The following is a 19,383-nucleotide window of genomic DNA, read 5'->3' on the forward strand; positions in this document are numbered from 1 at the left end:
ATAATACACCCTTTCTGATGTTAGTCGTTATTAGAATTATTGATTAGGAATTAAAAATGTAGAAATCACACAAATGCGGACAGGAAATGTTTGACATGCTGGCAAATATTCCTATTTAGTCTTTGACATCAGAGAGAGGAAACATTTTGTACAACAGGAAATTAGCTGAAAATACGGTCGTCTTCTGCTTGGACTGCTGCAGTGTGAGGCCACAGGAGGGCAGTGCACAGTTGTCATAATGCAGCCGTCATCCGCCACTAGAGAGCAGTAGTCATCCACTTCGTCCAGACTGACTCCAAAGTGACATTTGAATCAGATTTGCATTGCGTGTTTCACGATAAGTTAGAGTCTCACCATTCATGCCCAGCAATTCTCCAATTCTTGTGATGGTCCCACTGAAGATCCTCCGGCAGACGCACGTCATCCAGCCGTACAAGCACAGTGAGTCTTTGTCCCAACGTCCGCTCTCAGACTCTAATGATGCTGATGGAGGAGGAGGCTCTGTGGAGCTGGGAAAAGAAGCAAACAGTGAGACGGGACATGGGTTCATAAACACATGAGTCAGAGTCAGAAAGAGACAGAGGGAGGTCACATCCATGAACATGACTCAGAAATCTCAGGAGGACATGATGTGATGTTTGTCATGGGCTTATGAACTGATCAACGACCTGCTGCCGTGCTCACTTTTTTCCTTTTTTTTGGGGTGAGTTGAATATTTTGGCTGAATAAAAAAAAAAAAACCTCTGACTGTTGGGAAAATGAGGAGATTTTTCCAGTTGTTAAGGCAAGCAGTCATGAAATGAATCATATCGCATAACAGGTTTTCCACAGATTTGGCTTTTTTCGTGTCATTTCAGGGAACTTAAATTTGGGCTTGTAGATAAAAGGAATCTGCAAACAACATGGAGAATGTTCCAACTTCCTTCAAACTCACTCAGTACCGATCGCCTGCTGAGCTGAACTGCTTAGCAGACACACATGGATTTTGTCAGATTGCTCACTTTTACTGCACAAACCCAGCAAGGGTTTGCAGCTAGCTCTGTTTCCAGTGTAGTTGTTTTATATTTAGACACGATGGCAACAGCTCCGGTTGCTAGGAGATCTGTGATGCGACTACAAAAGCCCTTCAGAGGAAACAAAACATTCCTGGCAGCTAAGAATGATCAAGCATTATACAGTCAGGCTGCAACTAAACAAAAGCTACAGAGGAGAGGAAGAAGTTTTCTAAATGAAACTCAGTGGTTGGAGGAGAGATGAGTCACCCTGCTGCTGTGTACGGCTCCGTTGTGGTAGATGGGCGAGCTGCCGGCTGAGGCGTTGTAGTAGGAGGAAGTGGCGCGGACCAGCGGCCTCTTGGGTTTCTCCTTAGTGCCGTTGGAGTCGTTGTCTTTGATGATGTCGTACTGTCGACAGAACAGGGCGATGACGGCTATAGACGGTCAGGAAGGCGAGCGGGTCGAGAGAGGAGAAGCAGAGTCAGCACCCATGAAAGAAAAACAGCTTGTTTGTTTGCATGTGGAGGGTAAATCCACCACAGACACACAACAGGAGCAAAACAAATGCAAATCAAACGAACCACAAACACACACAAAGCAACCAAAGAGATGCGTGGGTGGGTGGGGACAGACGTCTCCTCCATAATCCTCCAAATACATCCTTGTCTAATCACTGATGAACGGACACGTCCACCCACACAAACACATCCAGGCTGACCTGCCCACAGCAGCAGCACAGTGGTAATAATGAGCAGCTCTCCTGTCTGTAGGTGTGGAGTCATACCCAGACCTTCCATCGCTGGTTCATCTGAGGACAGAGCACCACAAAGCCCCATCAAACATTTATGACCATTAAATGTAATTGAACAGGGAAAGTGTTCTCTACTTATTTTCTGAAAGAGATGACTGGTGTGTCCGTGAGAGCGCATTTACGGTGGTCCAAGACTCCGGCTGGATAATGGTCAGTTCTCTCCAGGGTTCTGAAGTGGACAGCACGGCTCGGCTGGCTGTCGCCGTGGGGACCGACAGACTGCACCTAAGTTCAGCAAAACAAGCACGCAAATGAACAAAAAACTTTTTCGATTATTTACTTGAGGAAATATTGGGGCTAAAAGATGGAGGCTGCAATCACGCTGCTCTCAGAACACTGGGTACATTTCCAGCCAGTCATTAACGGAGGATGACATTATGTAATGGTGATAAGAAACTGGCTGGCGAGGGTGTATTTAGCAAGCAAATGGTGCTTGGTTCTTGGCCGAGATCCTGAATGATCACTTGAGGATGAGTGGAACTGTAAATGCAGACGCAGAGAGAGGAAAACAGATCTGAGGCTCAGAGCTCGAGTGAAAGCCCATTAAAAATGAAGCTGCTTTCAAGAAATAAACTTGTTGCAAGTTGCCTCATTCAAAGAGAGCAGAGATGTTTCCGGCAGCGGCGGTGCAGTTGGTTAAGATAAAGGGTCACACAGAGAGAGAGAGAGAGAGAAATCCGCCACAGAGCATCCACAAAAGCTCTTACAGTGCTGCAGACACCCTGCACATTTAGGTTGGGAGCTTTCTGTGGAGGTATTTGCAAGTCATTGTGGGAAAATAACAGCAGCAGAAGTGGATACGCCACAACGGTTCATTACAAAATAAGTCTTTGAATTAATCTGCAGGGACCCAAGTTTGTCCACTTGCTCATCAGACTGCAGGGAAATCCTGTTTTGTTTTTTTTATTTCCCCTCTCGTCTACAGGGAGGTCAGAGATCAAATTTCAGCCTCCTACCCTTGCTGCTGGTGAGGCCCCACTGCTTTGCACACTGACACTTCTGCAGGGCATACGCTTGCTGACAAGCTTATTTAACTGAGTCCTCCAGCTGAAGGACAATCTGCATTGGTCTATTAAGCCATAATGGATTATAAAGTTTAATAGAGTCGTGATAATGGAGCCACAGACAGTCCTCCTTCAGAGAGGAGCTGTGGTTTGTGCCTCCTTTTGATTGAACCAAAGAGATCAGCCATAAAGAATGTGTATATTAGCACATTCATTTTTATTCATCTCCCCCTAATGACTGGGGGTAGATTAATAACAAATAAAAGTTAATTTCTAAAATGCCATTTATCATCAGGAGCGTTCCTTGATTAACGCTCCCCCGCAGATATCTCTCTCATTTCTTTCAAAGTCTCAACTCAATCTAGTTGATTCCTCGTGGGCCCAGCTGTCACCACCAGGTCCCGAGTTCCTCCGCCGGACAAATGACCACTTGCTATCACATAACTGAAATCCATGGCAAGGTCAGAGCTGAGCGACCTTCGTGACAAAGATCTGCCGAGGAAGACAGTGAAGCGTGTGAAGAAGTCAACAACTTCAACATGGCGGGGGGGAAAGAAGGCTGTCGACCTGGTGTTAATGTGTGCGGGGGACCCAATGATCAGATTCAGCCAGATTCTCTTAGCGAACCAGTTTGAGCAGATACAAAAGAGTCACGCTTCAAGCTGTTATTTTACTGCAGATATGATCTAATGCACAAAATAACACAGAAGGAAGCATGTTGTGTTTTACGGATTTGGATTTTCAGAGTCAAACAAACACGAGGCCACAGCATCATCTGGCCTCGATGCATTTGAAATATCAATGTTGCGGCGGTCTGTAGGAAGCGGGCCCTCCTGTTCTAGATGAGTGAGTGCTGTGATGTTAGTTGGAACAATATTACGGCTGCATCGCCTCTTTTTTTTTTTTTTTTATTATGCCAACTGGTAAGTGTCCAGGCTGGTGGGCGGAAAACCCACAGGCCTGATGAGCTGCTGAGCCACAGTCCTGTGCTCACAGGAGGGACGAGTACAAGACAATAATCACTGGGTCCTTCTGGAGGGCAGCTTTTATGTCAGGGTCTAAACTTGATTCACTGAGGCAGCGGTTTTTGTTGAAGACTAACAGGAGTGTGTGTGTGTGTTTATACCTCACCTGGACACTGTAGTGTGTGTCCTCATCCAAGTCCCACAGCACGCACCAGCGGCTGGAAGTGTTCACCTCGCGGATGGAGCGCTGCATCAAGCCGTCCTGCCTCTGAGGACGAGACATGTTACATGGAAGGGACAAAGTGCCATCTGGTGAACATTTTTATACAGCACGCACACGCACAAAGAATATAAACACAACTTCTTAGTGTTCACTGCAAAAGCTTGACAACTTGGATAATGCGGACAGAGTGCGGCTTAGGACACAACACAGTTGTACTCAAGAATACAGTCTCCCCCTTGGCATCATTTTGAGCTGCGTTATTTCACTTTTTCAATGCAGACAGTCTCTTCTCTGACAAGCACTTTCTCTCATATGAATTCAGCTCCAACGCTTCCTGCCCCAGTGGAGGAAATTAGGTCCAGCGGCAAGGTAACATCAGCGATCATTGTTTGGAAGGAACAGAAAAAACATGTACAGGCACAGATCCTCGGCTGGTACAAAAAGGAGCTTTTAACACATAATTTATTAAGAAATTGAAACTTTATAAATGGTAGAAAAAACTGGTAGGTGTATAGATGCACAGTGATGAGATTCCTTTCTGACAGTTTCTAAAACCGCTACCAAGTCTTCTGTTGTAGTGACCCTGAGATATAAAAGTCAGCAGCTACATGGTGAAAAGTCCATTAAGACTTACGAATGAGATGAAAGTAAACTTTAGTTCCGAAGGAGACAACTTTCCTGGAGAGTAAGTGTGGCTATAAAGCTCTAAAAGCAGAGGAGGTTGGCAGGATGCTCCAGGCCCTCCAGATGTCTCAGTCAGGGTGCTGTCCTCTGCTCCTCGAGCAGCCTGTCGAACAGCAGGTCAGCTGGGGAGGCTTTACTGGGAACTGCACAACATTTTACTGCAGGTTAACATTGTCGTGCAGTGACTCAGTGAATCTACGGGATTTTGGGACTAAACCAAAGCAATCCACTAAATGTAAGACAACGGTCCGGACTTTATTGCCTTCCACTATTTATGTTTCACAGGGCACATCTCAATGCTGCTGCATAAAAACCAGTCAGACCTGTACTCCACTAAATTCCAAGTCCTCCTACCTCGACAACTGTCCCCCACCCTCTGCTGCAGCTTGTGTTTAAATATCCCACATTTCTTCAGCCTTCACCGTTTCCTCCAAAGCTAAATGAGGAGGAAATAAGTTTGCAGAGGGCTCTGTATAAGCTCAGTACAGTAGACTCCAGGAAAGTCTCTGCTGTCATGGCGAGGGTAACCTGTGAAGACTGACGCTGGAGTCCACGGGCGAGGACTCGGTGTGGTTATTAACATTTTTTGGGTTCAGACAGAAGGCAGCTCAGAAGTTCAGAAATGTCAAAGCTCAGACTTTAAAAGGTTTGAAACAGGCTATTTGCAGGAAATGGGAATTTATTTCATCCTGGTTCACCGACACATCAACTAACGTTGTGTTTTTGACAGTCTGAGATTTATGAATAAGAATGAGGACGATTAAGAGTGTGACACGAACAATCTTAAACGAGACGGCTTCCCTCGTGTGTGAGTGTGCGTGCAAATTGCATGTGTGAGTCTCAGCAACTGGGACTGTTGGATTTGGAGAACCCTCAGCCGAGTGAAGTGATTCTTGCGAAGAATAACTCGTCCTCTTTCTCCTTCACCAACAGAAGCCTCAGCTTGTTACTGAGAGGCCATGTGGATGTTAGAATTTCCGCCAGCAGCGGCAGCAGCCTGGAAGGATGTGTATCCAAAGCTAAGATGCTGAACCTGCTGTTCATTTTTAAAAGCAGAGGTAGCTGCAGATGATTGACAGAAAGCAGGGGAACTTTGGATGAGTCCATTTCCTGAGATTTTCTCTCCCCTTTCATGCATTTCTTCCCTCATCTGGAGCAACGCGATGAACAGTTCAAATAAAACCTGCTTCATGCATCTACCTGCCTCCATCAACTCCCCTATCAATATTTAAGGAGGTTTTTATATAAGTGGTTTCTGAGGTTATGGCAGGAGATGTTTTACATCACCATCCCTCTGTTTTTTGAGAAGATGCCACAAAGTTGATGGATTCCGAGTCAGATGTGAGGCGACTTCAAAAGACAAACCAAAAAAAAAAAAAAAAAAAAAAAAAAAAAGAGCTGCTTGGCATCATCGTCGCTGTGGATGTTCCTCCTGTGAGGCTTGTTCCGGCCAAATAATTTTCACTAATGGAGACTACTCCCACTCAGAGCTCGGCTAATGTCTGATTTTCCTTTTGCCAAACCATGGGCGGTAAAAACTGATGAGAGTGAGCCGAGGTTTCAAGAAAACTAAACGTGATGATATATGATCAGAATTAATGTGAGGTGTCTATTATGCCGGTGCAACCGGGGGTACTTTTTGCAGAGGTGTAGAGCAACATAGCTTATTAGAAAAAAATGAAAACCAATTTAGAAAAAGAGGATTACATAATGAGTGCAGTGAAACACCTGTGCTGCAATTGGAAACGCAGAACAGTGCAAAATCCTTCTCGGACAGACTTTCCCCAGAGTTATATTTCAACTTAAATCTTTCCGTCTCCAATATTACTCAGCTCTGTCTTGCTAATTGGACACTGAAACACTCGCACACCTTCCTTTGGCAGGAAACTTTTGTAATCAGCAAATTCGTTTTTTTAGTATTGTTCCAAGTCCTGATGTCAACCAGCAGCCGGGCTTCTCAAGTTAAATGTTTATGAGTACATTCCCCTGGCATTTCCAGACCTGTTTTTAAGGACTCGCGTCAGGCTTGCTGTGAGTCAAAGTGTCTTGGACTGAGATGCTGACCGTCTGCTGGCTCTCTGAATGATGCAGCATTTTAAAAATCCCTGCAGACAGCAGCAAGGGGGTGGAGAGAAAAAAAAAAAAAAAAAAAAAAAGGTGGGTGGGATGCACTCCTCCAGAAATGTATACGGGTTACACACACACAAAATACATAATTCAAGTTTGAAAAAGCTCTTTTCTGGCCCAGAAGATAGTGGCAGGAAGCCAAATTCTATGGGCAATTTATTTATAATTTATAATCTTTCAAATTTGTATCCCTGAAAAATTAATTGGCCTTCAACCAAACGTGGGTCTGGAGGGAAAAAATGTAAAGATCAGGGTAAATTTGATGAGGCAGATTGACTGAGTCTAATGGGGAAGCTGAAAAATTAAGCTTTCTGAGGATTAGACCAATTAAGGAGAAATCCATCTTTGAGCTCAATGTGCCATGTGTAGGAAACACACAGTGATGATATAAGAGCTATTCTACTGTACCTGCTGTGAGATGGCGTACCCGATGACAGTATCTCCCTGAGGGACGTTCCAGGTCACCATGGCTGAGTGTGCCCTCAGCTGGGTCACTGACACATTCACCGGGGCCGCTGGCACAGCTGTTAAACACAAACACACACAGAGGAGGAGTTGTTGGTGTTAGGGACTGTCGGCTGGGGAGTCCAGTATGCTTGTGTCCTGCTGCAGTGTTTCAAAATAACAGACTTAATTCAAAACTTTTTTTTTTTTAATGGCTGCCATGAGGCCAAGAAGAGTAAGAACATCCAAACCAAATTCTTTTCTGCGATCACACTATATGTGGCTACATTGCAGGCCAATTAACATGAATGTGATATAATTTTCTTGAAGCGATTCAATGAAAAGCTGTGAAAACAGTCTCATAATGTCTTTGGTTATTTGGTTACTGGCTGTTGGCTATTTTCTTCTACTTATACTCACTTGCACTTGTTCTTTGTATTTTCCATAAAGTTGAGTTGAAAATCCATCACCAGAGAAATGAAGCCACATAAATGCAGTAAATCTAAATATGATTGAATCTATTGATGAATAGCCAGCCGCAGAGACTCTGATTAAATTGCTGGAAGCGCACAAAGTGCTGCTCATCATCTAATGGACTGGTTCCCAATTGGAGGGTTGGGACATATCCAGTGGGTCACTAGATAAATCTGAGGGGTGGGGGCTGGACGACTGACAGCATAGGAGAGAAGACAGATGTGTATTTTGTCTTTTCCCCCCGAGGATAACGAATTAAAAAAAAAAAAAAAAATCTGCATTTGGTCAAAGCAGCCACTCATCGAACACAAGAATTGTATTTGGATTAAAAGGACAAGTCTCTGGAAATAACAGCCTTCCCTGGCTAATACACACAGTCCTTAGAGTGTCCTGCTCCAGCTGGACGTCCTGGACAATAAAACATGAACAGACACTATCATGTCCACACGCTCTTTGTCAGCACGAGTTCCCATCAGCAGTTGGAGGTGTCCTTGAGTAAGATGGTGGTGAGAATGATTTCAGCGTCTCCTCTGTCAGCGTTACTGGCTGTGAATCAGCCACATGGCTGAAATGTGATCATGTTAAATGATCATGTACAAAAGATGAAATACTGAACCTTTACTGACACAGTCTAAGGCATGTGTTCAGTGTCATCACGGGGCTGCTTCTTCTGAGTCTGGCTTCTCACTGCTCTACATTATCAGTAAAAATGTAGAGCGAGAAAGCCATATTTATGCGGTAAAGAAATAAATGATAGGTTGAAGAGGTCAAAACGATCATGGAGAGAAAGAGGAGAGCTTGAAAAGAGAAAGCTTTCCATGCAAGGTCAAAATCTGGATGAGACAAGGAAAGAGAGCAAAGAGAACGAAAGCAGATGGGATGGCAAAGAGAATGTCACAGACAGCGGAAAGAGAAAAAAAAACAAGATTAAAGAAGAGAAACGAAAGACAAGAGAGAAACAAAGACAAGGCAAGAAGGAAAAGATTGGAGACGGGCTCTAAATAAAACAGACTGTCCTCATTTTCCTTTTCTGTGTTTTTAAATCAAACAGAAGACAGGGAAGGAAAGGAAGGAAGGAAACGAGCAGGGATCCTCCAACCAAAACATCTAATGGAATCAAAAACTGGATTTTTACAGGAAGTCAGGAATTATTGATGGCTTCACTTGATCAACTTTATTTTAAATGCAAAACAAGAATAGCACTGCTCATCACAAGTCAATTTGCCTGGCTGCAGAAAGCAATTAATATGAGTCACAACAGGAGTGTGTGTGTGTGTGTGTGTGTGTGTGTGTGTGTGTTTCAACAAAAACACACACAAGCCAATTAGCTAATCACGATGTCAGGCTGCAGTTATACACTCACATTTTTCAGTTTGGTGTGAAATCTGTTCACACTGACAATGATCCCAGCATGCAGTGCACTATAAAAACATTTTTCCTCCTCAACAGTCGCCATCATAGTTCAGCAGGACCATTTGGAGGGGCCCTCGCCGTCAACAGCAGCTTCATTTCCACGCGTTATGACACGAACAGTATAATATTCACGTTCAAGTCAAGACACCGACTCAATTTGCAGGCTGATTATCATTTCCGGTGTTTGATTCGGGACAGCATGACCTTGTTACATTCCACCAATGACTGAACCACTTGTTAGTCCATTCAGTTGTGGCAACAGTCAATGATCAGCACTCAAGTCGCGAGTGGGGCCGAAGGAAACTGCGAAGAAAAAGGGCTGCAGGGGCAGAAGGAGCAGAGTCTGCCCAGCATCATGGTGATTTATATAGTCCAAGGATACCAATGAATGGCACCTGGTTTGGAGCAGTGGTAATGAAACAGACATGACAATATAATGTCCTCGGCTCATTTCCAGACAGGTGAAGGTGGTGGTGGCACTCACTCTCCAAACATTTGGTGATTTAATCAGTGTAATTTCAAAGCGAAACCATCCAGTGAAAGCTCAGTGGAGTTTGACCGTGAATGTCAAGCTCTATCTCAGGATAACAACCTCAACAACTCATTCTGCAAGCCAGACTTCTCCTGCTCCCTGCGGGTCACACCAATCCGCCTGCCAAAACCAATACAGAGTCCTCTCAAGCAAAAGTCCAAACGCACACCAACACTAACACCACCACTTTCAATCGGTGGTAGTCTGGCTCGTCTGTTTCACTTCCTCCATTTCCTAGAGTGCCCCTATGACAGCTGAGAGGGAGGGATAGTCAACCGGTGTGTGTAGGTGGACTGAATGGAGCAGCAGAACAAGAGCGAGAAGGTGGGAGTTTTCCCAGTTGAGGGGAAAAAAAAAAAAAGCAGCTTTTCTGTCTCAAACCAACCTGCACTGCGGCTGCAATGCATTCTGGTCTATTTCTTGATCCTGTGGGTGTAAAAATTGGCCAGCATTCTCATTTATTCCTCCCCGTGCAATTACTAAAAGGTCTGCGCTTAAAAGTGTGTGCTCTTTTAAAAAGGGAGGACATCGTGTTTACAGCTGTATTTTTCTGAGAACTATGTGATCAGAAATAAATTCACACATGCTCTACGCCACACAGCCATTTACAGAGGAATATTTATTTAGGGATTCTTAACAGTCCCTCTGCTTTGTCAGACACACCTGAAAAGGTACCGAAAACAACGGACTAGACAAGCCTCACATAAAGATTGCATTTCAACAGGTTGCACACATTCAGCCTTCAATAATAGCTCCAACCTGGATGAGAACACATTGACTGGTGGATGTTCTGTCAGTAGACATCCTCAGAGACCAGAGCTTGGACGGCAACAATGTAATCTGGTTTAGGCTGTGGCTCTCTGGTGGACGGGCCTGGAGAATGTGGTCCTTCAGCCGTTCGCCAATATCCGACACGATTAAAAATATCTCCATGGAGGACTGTGACGGCAACTCTTCCCTCCCCCCAGGGACAAGAGTAAGACTTTCAGAAAACACTGAATAAAAACATTCACATACAGCCAGACCTCCACCTACACACACACACACACACACACACACACACACACACACACACACAGAAAAACACATTCAAATCCATGTCAACGTGTCTCTTCCAATGACAGCCAAGATTCCCCAACTCCCCTCACGTCACGGCTGCTAAACCCAAACCACTTTAATCTGCCACATTTGCAAGAGAGTGCACACACAATGAATAGACTTCTGCTAATACATTATGCACACCAGGAGAGGAGAGAGCCGAGACTTAGATACAGTCAGGAAGACAGAGGAAAACAGATGGAGATGAGAGAGAAAAACAGTGCAGACAGGACTATGACAGAGCGAGGGATGAATGAGTCAGGAGGACCAAAAAAAAAAAAAAAAAAAAAAAAAGAACAATGAGAAGGGAGGGCAATTATCTTGGGTTGATATCATGAAAAGGCGAGTGAACTTTCAATCTTTTGGATTTGAGGGAAAAGACGGACGAAGGGCAAAGCGAGATAGATGGACGGAGGGAAGGAGAAACGATCAATGACGGGGGGGTGGTGGTGGAGGGAAACAGGGAGTAGGCAGAGAAGAAGAGTATAGATATTGATTAAATGATGAAATATAGCAGCTCAGCTTGGATGTAGCTCCACATAAATGTGCGCTTTCCTTGTGTCCTTGCTTGTCCTTCATCTTTTTGCAATTTACTTATATTTTCAAGATGTCATGACACATTCAGACACTCTTCAGCTGTATTGTAGAATTGAAACAGGACAAAGCTGGGTTTTTATTTTTAGATTATTATCTTAACAAAAAAAAAAAAAAAAACTAAGGTATTTCAAATACAGAGTCACACACACAGCAAACAATTGTTTTCCATCCTTAAGCAACACAGACTTGTTTTTTTTCTTAGACAAACTTTTTCCCTGTAACGTCTGAAGCTTTCGGTGACGAGGCATCATATTTTTGGCAGGAAGGCAAAATGTCAATAACTGCTTTGTAAAGCTGGTTTGTTCTAAATGAGATGGCATTGGTTCTACTGTGCACCAGACTGGGAAGCCATTTGTGCAAACTGGCTTCATGGACCTTTAGAGATTAGAACTGTGAAAGGTCAGCCATTGTCTGACTTCGTTCAGAAACAGTCCAAAGGAGCATAAATGACAATAACTGCCAATTTTTCTACTGCTGCTTCCTCATCCAGTTCCCTCGGTGAAAGGAATAACGCAGCTTTTTCTGATATTCAAAGTTTGCACTTGGAAAACTTTGATAAAAATCAAATGTTGTTTGTGGGGCTCTGGTCTTAAGTGAATCAGTGCTTCTCATTAAAAATTAATTTAATTCAATAATGAGCAAACAAAATAAGAGCATAAGTAAATGAACGTTTGTCATTTATCAAAATGATTCTAGTTGCTGAGATGCTATGTTCCCATTTTATCTGAGGACAAGCTTATTCTCCAGATAAAGAAGCTGTCCTGAGAAGAGGTGAAAAATTTAGAAGGGTGAACCTAAAACCAAATCTTCACACTTGTAGCACAAATTAAAATGATAATCCTAAGAAGAGGAAGGGAAAATCCAGGATATTCTGAGCACAAACTTGTGTATTAGTCATTAATTAATCGTATCAGAGATAGACAAAAGCTTCCACCATGCAAACAGTTGAATGTCAAACCGAAGAAGCTCGCGGCACCCTCACCTCCACAAAAACAAAAACAAGCCTCGTGACAGCAGTTGTTTACGTCGCCCCTCTTAGAGTACAGTAGTTTGTGACGTACGACTGGAGCCGGACAGGCGGCTGTAAATTACAGCAAAGTAACAGTTTGCTGATAGAGTCAGACAGGCTAATCTGGCTAATGGCCTCCTACCCCTCTCTGTGACGGATGGGTGTCTGTGCAGGAGGGCGCGCTCCAGATACAGCAACAACCACAGCATGCTGATCAAGAAGGAATGGATGCATTATGAGAGCCCTGAATGCAGATGTGTATGTGGCATGCCACCTTTCCACACACAGGAGCGAGACAAACTGAATAACCCAAAATGGTGCCTTATTTGCCTCGTTCTGTTTTGTAGTTGTGTGCATCTTACTGCAGCTGTTTTGTGTTTCTTTGTAGTTGCTTGTGTTTTAGTTTGTGGCATCGGATTGATTTTGCAACCAGAAATCTTAACATTGTGCCCCCCTCCCCGACCCCTCAGACCTTTCAGCCTGCATCCTTTAGGTCACTCATCCTTAAATGAGTCTGATTACACAATTCCAAGTTGCAAACTATATTACTCTGATTAATAAAACATGAAAGAGATCTTTGAACTGGAGCCAAATATCAGGGATGAGATGAAAACTTTGCTGGCCAAACAAGTTGGGTCACATCCCACAAGAACTAATCAACCTGGGCTTCTTTGAACAGCATAATAACAGCAATGCTGCAACACTGAAACAAGGAGCAGTGTGAGGCCAAGCAAAACAGACAGGGAGCCTTCGCAGCATGAATAAAGAAGGACTTTGCCCTGCCTCTTTTCAACAAAGACCTCCCGTGGCCACTGTTGGCGCATTTATATTATTTTCTACATGCTACAAGTATTCAGTTCTCTCTATTGAGCTCCTGTCCAAAATATTCCCATAGAACTTTCTGGCTAAACTAAAAAGCTTTTCTCAGTCTAACGGAAAGACACAACCAGAGCCAGCTACTGTGTGGAAAAAAACTTTTATTTCCTTGATGGTCTGACTTCATGGCCAAACAGTAGCCCATGGCACTCACCAGGTGTGCAGTAAAGAATATAGTTGTAGTCCATATATATATATATATATATGGAAAAAAAAAAAAAAAGAAAAAAAAAAGGCAATAAATGTGTTCTGAGTCAGCGTGAACCGTAAAGCCAGGGGCCACTATCCCTCATTTCTCCTCATCTCTGCCCAATAAAGACGTAAAACTCCTGCAAATTCGACTGATCTACTGATGCTTAAGTTGCCTTACTATGTGTGTTAACGCTGTCAAAAATGAAATTCAACTCTCACTCCTGACTTTAGAAATGCTTCAAACCTCACTGACAACTGAGTAAATTCCGCCCGATGAAGAAGATTCAGGGGTGCAATCAAAAGCTCCATGAACAGCTACTAAATGGACACTGTGGTGGCTTGACCTCCTGCAATAAAGAATCAACTGTCGTGATATTTGACAAACACAAAAACACTATTCACATCTGCAGTGGGGGCAGAGCACCAATCATAAAATAAATGGTTTGTCATTGTGGAAATGTCGAAAAGCTCAAATCAGAGCACAAAGTTATGATCAGCCTTCATCTGACAAAGCCACCTGTTACATCAAGTTTACGAAGAGTTTGTGGAGAGAGGGAGAAAAAAAAAAAAAAAACCCAGCTGCGGTGACAAACTCAACTGCTGTGCTGAAAAAAAATAAAAAATTTCTTGTTGCTGCTCTTCATGATGAAGCTATGCTGATGGTGATGAGCAGTAAGATACGACGTGGCCAATGAGCTCCCATAAAGAGCAGTGCAGGTGAAGGCCTGGGGGGGGAATATATACAGGCATGCTTCATTGGCCAGATCAATAAGGTACATCGTAAACGCAGATTAGCCGCCTCTTGATACCCAGCCAAGGCGAAGCACATTGATCTGGCCTCCGTGTGCCAAAGGCTGCCTTACGTTCAGAGCCTTGTGTAAAGGTAGAGGGAGCACAATCGGACCAGTGGGTCAGATGATTTAAGAGGCCAGTGCATTCCCTCTGCAGCTAATTAAACAGACCCAAGAGTGAGCAGGAGATTGCTTTGGAGTTTGAATCCCCTAATGGCCATTATATCAAGGTTTTGACTGCTTTACAACAGTGGTTTGTCCAGTTGAAATATAAGGTGTAAAGAATGTAACTGTGATTCCCCACTCACCTCAGATCAGAGAAAAATGTGAATGTAAAGCGCTGCTGTCATGTACTTAACGCTCTGGGACATTAAAAAAAAAAAAAAAATAAATAAAATCATCCATTGGACGGAGACTTGCCCTGCGATAAAACAAGTATCTTTTCAATCAGCACGGTTTCAATTCAGTCACATTTGGAGGGGTTTTGTGTCACTTTACATCCAGTTTTCCCCCCTTATTCCACTTTAAAATAGAAGATAATCTTATTTCACACTGCCTGACTGAATCTCAGATTTTGCATCGTCTTACTCTCCACACTGAACTTTTCTTAATCCTTTTCCGTAGCTTGCCTCTGAATTCCACCTGACTTATTTCTCTGTTTTTCTGAAACTTTTGGGTCAACACTATAACAAGAATTGAAGTGGGTTTGAACAATGTGTGGCCACACAGCAGTAGTTTCGGTGGTGATCTGACCACCCGCTGAGTGAAGGGTTTAGCTGACTCAGTGCCCAGAAAATTACACTGCAAACTGGAAAAATAGAAATCGCAGTCCGTTTTTGTCCTGAACAACGCAAATATTTAAACACATTTCTCATGTCACTGGTTGAATTATGTACAAAAAAAAAAATTGTCCATTCTATAAGTCTTGGACTGAGAATATTGAAATGTATAGATTGGACATAGAAATCGCATCTGTTTAATTTGTTTTGTGCTTTTTTTTTTTTAGTCTGAAAAAAATCTGCAGAGAAATAAAAATTCAATTCCGATCCTGCTCAAAGGAGAAGAAGCACCTTTAAAGTAACGATTCAACTCAGAAGCCTTTGAATTATCATCTGATCCTCACATTACACACTACTGATAGCTATGATTCATTGTACAGCTCTGAAAATGATCATTGCACTTTTCAACCATTATATCTTCGGGAGCTCTGACTGCTGAGACAAACTGATTAACGCTTCAGAAAATGTTTCCATTAATTCTTGCTTTTATTCAATTGAAGAGATAACTATTGCATTTTTCTAATGCAGTATTGCATGTGTCATTCTGTCATTTCAGCCTTGAGAGAGAGAAAAATCACATTTCTGGACTTGCTGCAAAATAAAGTACGTTTAAATAAGCCTGATTGGTGGGAAATATTTCTGCTGCAAATTGTGGATCATTCAAATTGCTTGCACCCATTGATCGTTAAGCCAAAGATCTGAGGGGGACTCACTTGCTCCGACCATCCCCGGGGTTTGCCAGCAGGCCAGCAGCAGCAGCAGCAGCAGCAGCAGCCCGAGGTCCAGCTGCGGAGACGCGGTCATAACCTTCCTGTGTCTCCGCGCACACACCTCCTGCTTCCTTTATACCTGCTCCTCCTTCAGCCCTCAGGAGATTTACTGGAGGTCTTCCCACTGGATCACCGCTGGTTCCTCATCACTCTTCATCCTCTGTAAGCCGGGTGGAGTTGGAGTTGGAGGTGGTGGGGGGGGGGGGTGAGGCTGCGCTGCCTTTTGACTTCCAACTTGCACAAAGTCGCTCAGCAGGTTTGCTGCTGCGCATTCAAATGAGCCTCCGCTGGCTGAAAATCAAAAATGAACGCACATGTCTCCGGCCACCCCCCCCCCCCCTCCCTCCCCTGCCTGGGGTGGCACGGAGAAGCTAACAGGTAGTCCGCCCCCTCCCTCTCTGGCCAGCGGGCGCAGCTTTGCGTCAAAAAAAGAAAATGTCAGCTGGAGACGGCGGCTCAGCGCCGCGGACTGCGCGCAGGCAGGCCGGCTGTCATTTCTGCGGAGGGCAGGGGAGAGAAAAATCACGGGTGGAGGGAGAGGGGCGCACAGATCCGACTGATCATGGGGGGAAAAAACGTCTGTCTGCGGGGAGCCTCCAGCCAAGCTCTCTCTCTCTCTCTCTCCCCCCTCCCAAATAAACACAGATCTGCCCGCCGCCGCTGACGTTTCACATCCTGTCAGGAGGAAGAGGAGGGACAGAGTGCGCTTCATCACTGATGCTCACAACTGTTGATCACCTTATCATTTACTGATCCTTACAAAAGGAGGCAGGTTTAAAAAAAAAAAAACAAAAAACAAACAAACCTTATCAATTTACTTCTGTACCTGCTGAAGTCACTACTGGATCAAAACCTTAATTTATCGTGTGACTGGTGACATAAATAAGCTCCCAGTATTTAAACCCGATGCGTTAACAGCCATTAACACACTTTACGTCGTGGTCTCATTTAAGCTGTGACAGTTGTTTAATTGGTAGAAACCATTAGCAGAGAAAATTGCTCACTGAGACTATGATCACCTCTCATTCTCCTGACCACAGTTTAAATTAAGTGTCACCTCCTTACATTTTCACTCCACCGTAACTAACATTAAAAAATAAATAAATAAAAATCAGACAACTCCATCAAGCATTCATCATCATCATCATCATGGATTTTACTGCTCACACAGCAAAGAATATCTGACAACTGTGTGCTCAGCAGTTCCATTAAGATTATTTAATATCATATCCTCATTACTTATTGTGAGTCATTCGGTTTTAATATACTAATTAAATTTTCGTGATCAAAGCTTGCGAAAGATGCCGTAAATGTTCAGTGTGAGTTCAGAGGGGTGGGTAAAAAAACAAAAACCAAACAGCCAGATTTGCTGTAACAGTTTACCAGTGTGCTCAATTTGTAACCAGACCAACAATCTGTCAAATTATGTTTCCTTTCTTTTTCTCAGCAGGGTCTGAAAAAAACAAACTGGTAGCTCAGGCAATTATTTTGTCTGCAAACTGACATATTAATGGAGTGTCTTCATCCATTTATGGCTAATTACGGGAGTGGAAATCCGCCGTTGGCACTTGTATCCAATTTATCAATGAATGAGATTCATAAAAGGATCATGCAGTTACAGCCTTTGTGACTCTCATACGTCTGGTTTTGGATGTGCATGTAGTTTTAGTCCTGTATCCACACAGCCAGTCCTGCGGCGTGTGCAGGAGCGGCCCTACAAATACTCAGCTTTGCGAGCTCAAACACATCATCACTAGGAGGAAGTGGCAGTCCCTCAGTCCTTTGATAGGACTCGCATGAAAAAATGTAAAGTTATCCACCCTGCTAGCAGTGTCATGGCCACCAGTGGGAGACTTTCAGTACACAACCAAGTACCAGACAAATGTCGTCCTTACAGCACTATAAATCCGGGCCACATTATTGTATAATGTGCCTGACGTATTAGAAATACTCAAATTCCAAGATCAAGGTTAGGGTCAAACAGATTTGACCTTATAAACCCAGAGACCAATTTATTTTCTGCTGGCAATATTAGCCTGAAATTTCAGTTGGGCAGCTATAAAAGACAACCTTGGCTTGTAAGATATACTCAAACAAAAGACATCGCTGCCAACCTTCTTCGAACCTTTATGATGGAAACTGGCATTTGTCCCAGATACCGAATGATGTCTACCTAAAACACCAGTTTAAAAAAAGCCCGTCTAACACCTGAGGCACAGTGTGGAGGCTTTTCCATTGGTCACCCCAAGGTCAAGAAATGTGACTGAGGGCGTCCAACACTCTGAGCCGCTTCTAACACACATCAGGCGCGCCAACTCTTTATCATCCTTTAAATCTCGTCTTCAAACACATTTCTGCATTTTAGCTCTTGGCAACGGCTGATAAAAATTTAAATCATATTCTTTTAACCATAACTATGTTTACTACCTCCTTTCTTGGATTGATTGGGATGTTTTGGTTTATGGCACTTGACTTTTATGTTCAGGTCATTTGGACTCTCAAATGAAGTAGATACTTACGTTATACATGTCGAAATAAACCGTTTTAAACGAAGTGATTGACTCATTTCACTATTAGAGGGCTTCATGCAGAATGGGCACAGGTGGAAATCAACCAAACTGCTGCAGCATCCAGATTGTTTTCAGTGATGAGGTTTGTTCATCGTAATCATCATCAAATTTGCTCAGCACCACCCATTGTTTTTGATCATTTGCAGCTGTGGCCATTTAGTTCATAATCAAAATCTTTTTTTTTTTTTTTTTTTAATCATTGTTCTGTTTAGTTACATGCTACTGTAATTAGGATCATATTTGCCAGAGTTTGTACTGAGAACTTGTCATCTTTTGTTTTACTTTATTGATCTTTTTGCATCACTGCACTTTGCTCAATATCGACATTAACCGAAGACTGACTTGTTCCAATACCTGAGCAGTCGAGGAGCTTTACAGTTTTGAAGGTTGCAGATCTATGAAGGACTTTATGCGGTGTTTCTCTTTTTGAGGGGAATCAACCATCTGCTCAGGATGCCTCCAGGACGCCTCCCTGTGGCGGATATCTTGAGCAACTGGGAGAAGACAAGAGAGGAAGATGACGAACACGCTGGAGGGTTTAGGTGCCCCATCTGGTCTGGCTACGCCTCAGGACAACCTGAATCATGGGCTGAGAAAGGGAATCTTCTGTTACACAAAGTGAGAAAGCAGCATCTATAAAGGCTTCCAGCTTGATCTGCAAACTGCAGCACAGGTATACAAGCTGCAGGGCCTTCATTGAACTATCTGTAGCAGGAGTTACCTGGGTTTGCTCTCTTCACTGTGAGTGCAGTAACAGTGTAATATATATATATCATGGATCTTGGTGTAATGACCTGACACATGTATTGACTAGATACTCAGTTTGGGCTCATGTTAAAATCTTTAGTCTGACCAAGAAAATTATTATGAACTGAAATGACTGAGATTGAAAAACACTTTACGGGCAACTGTAGTTGCTTTATTGTTTAATTTCCCCTTTACTTCACGCTTGATGAACTGTGCTTTCGTTCTGCTCCCAGGAGGACTCATTGGCAACAATCAGGCAAGTTCTACTTTCTTGTTTAGTGC

General features: G+C 43.4%; 1 protein-coding gene across 1 annotated transcript; it reads right to left on the reverse strand.

The window, feature by feature from the left end:
- Window positions 1–467: 467 nt before the first annotated feature.
- On the reverse strand, window positions 468–15,849 carry LOC115055458 (fibronectin type III domain-containing protein 4-like). Its single transcript, XM_029521290.1, has 7 exons — window positions 15,728–15,849; window positions 7,218–7,333; window positions 3,942–4,043; window positions 1,929–2,031; window positions 1,714–1,803; window positions 1,263–1,429; window positions 468–509 (listed from the first exon to the last, which is right to left on the reverse strand). The coding sequence occupies exons 1-7, from the start codon at window positions 15,816–15,818 to the stop codon at window positions 468–470; spliced, it is 711 nt and encodes a 236-aa protein (XP_029377150.1). The 5' UTR covers window positions 15,819–15,849.
- Between the last annotated feature and the right edge of the window lie 3,534 nt (window positions 15,850–19,383).

The sequence above is a fragment of the Echeneis naucrates genome, chromosome 2 (assembly GCF_900963305.1).
Source record: "Echeneis naucrates chromosome 2, fEcheNa1.1, whole genome shotgun sequence".
NCBI lineage: Eukaryota > Metazoa > Chordata > Actinopteri > Carangiformes > Echeneidae > Echeneis > Echeneis naucrates.

Excerpts from the sequence above, each read along its gene's own strand:
- LOC115055458 (XM_029521290.1), bottom strand. The coding sequence starts at position 15,818 with ATGACCGCGTCTCCGCAGCTGGACCTCGGGCTGCTGCTGCTGCTGCTG. Across the intron at positions 1,430-1,713 it reads TGTGCTGCTGCTGTGGGCAG|CCGTCATCGCCCTGTTCTGT; the intron begins GTCAGCCTGGAT and ends GACCGTCTATAG. Across the intron at positions 510-1,262 it reads GAGCCGTACACAGCAGCAGG|CTCCACAGAGCCTCCTCCTC; the intron begins GTGACTCATCTC and ends TTCTTTTCCCAG.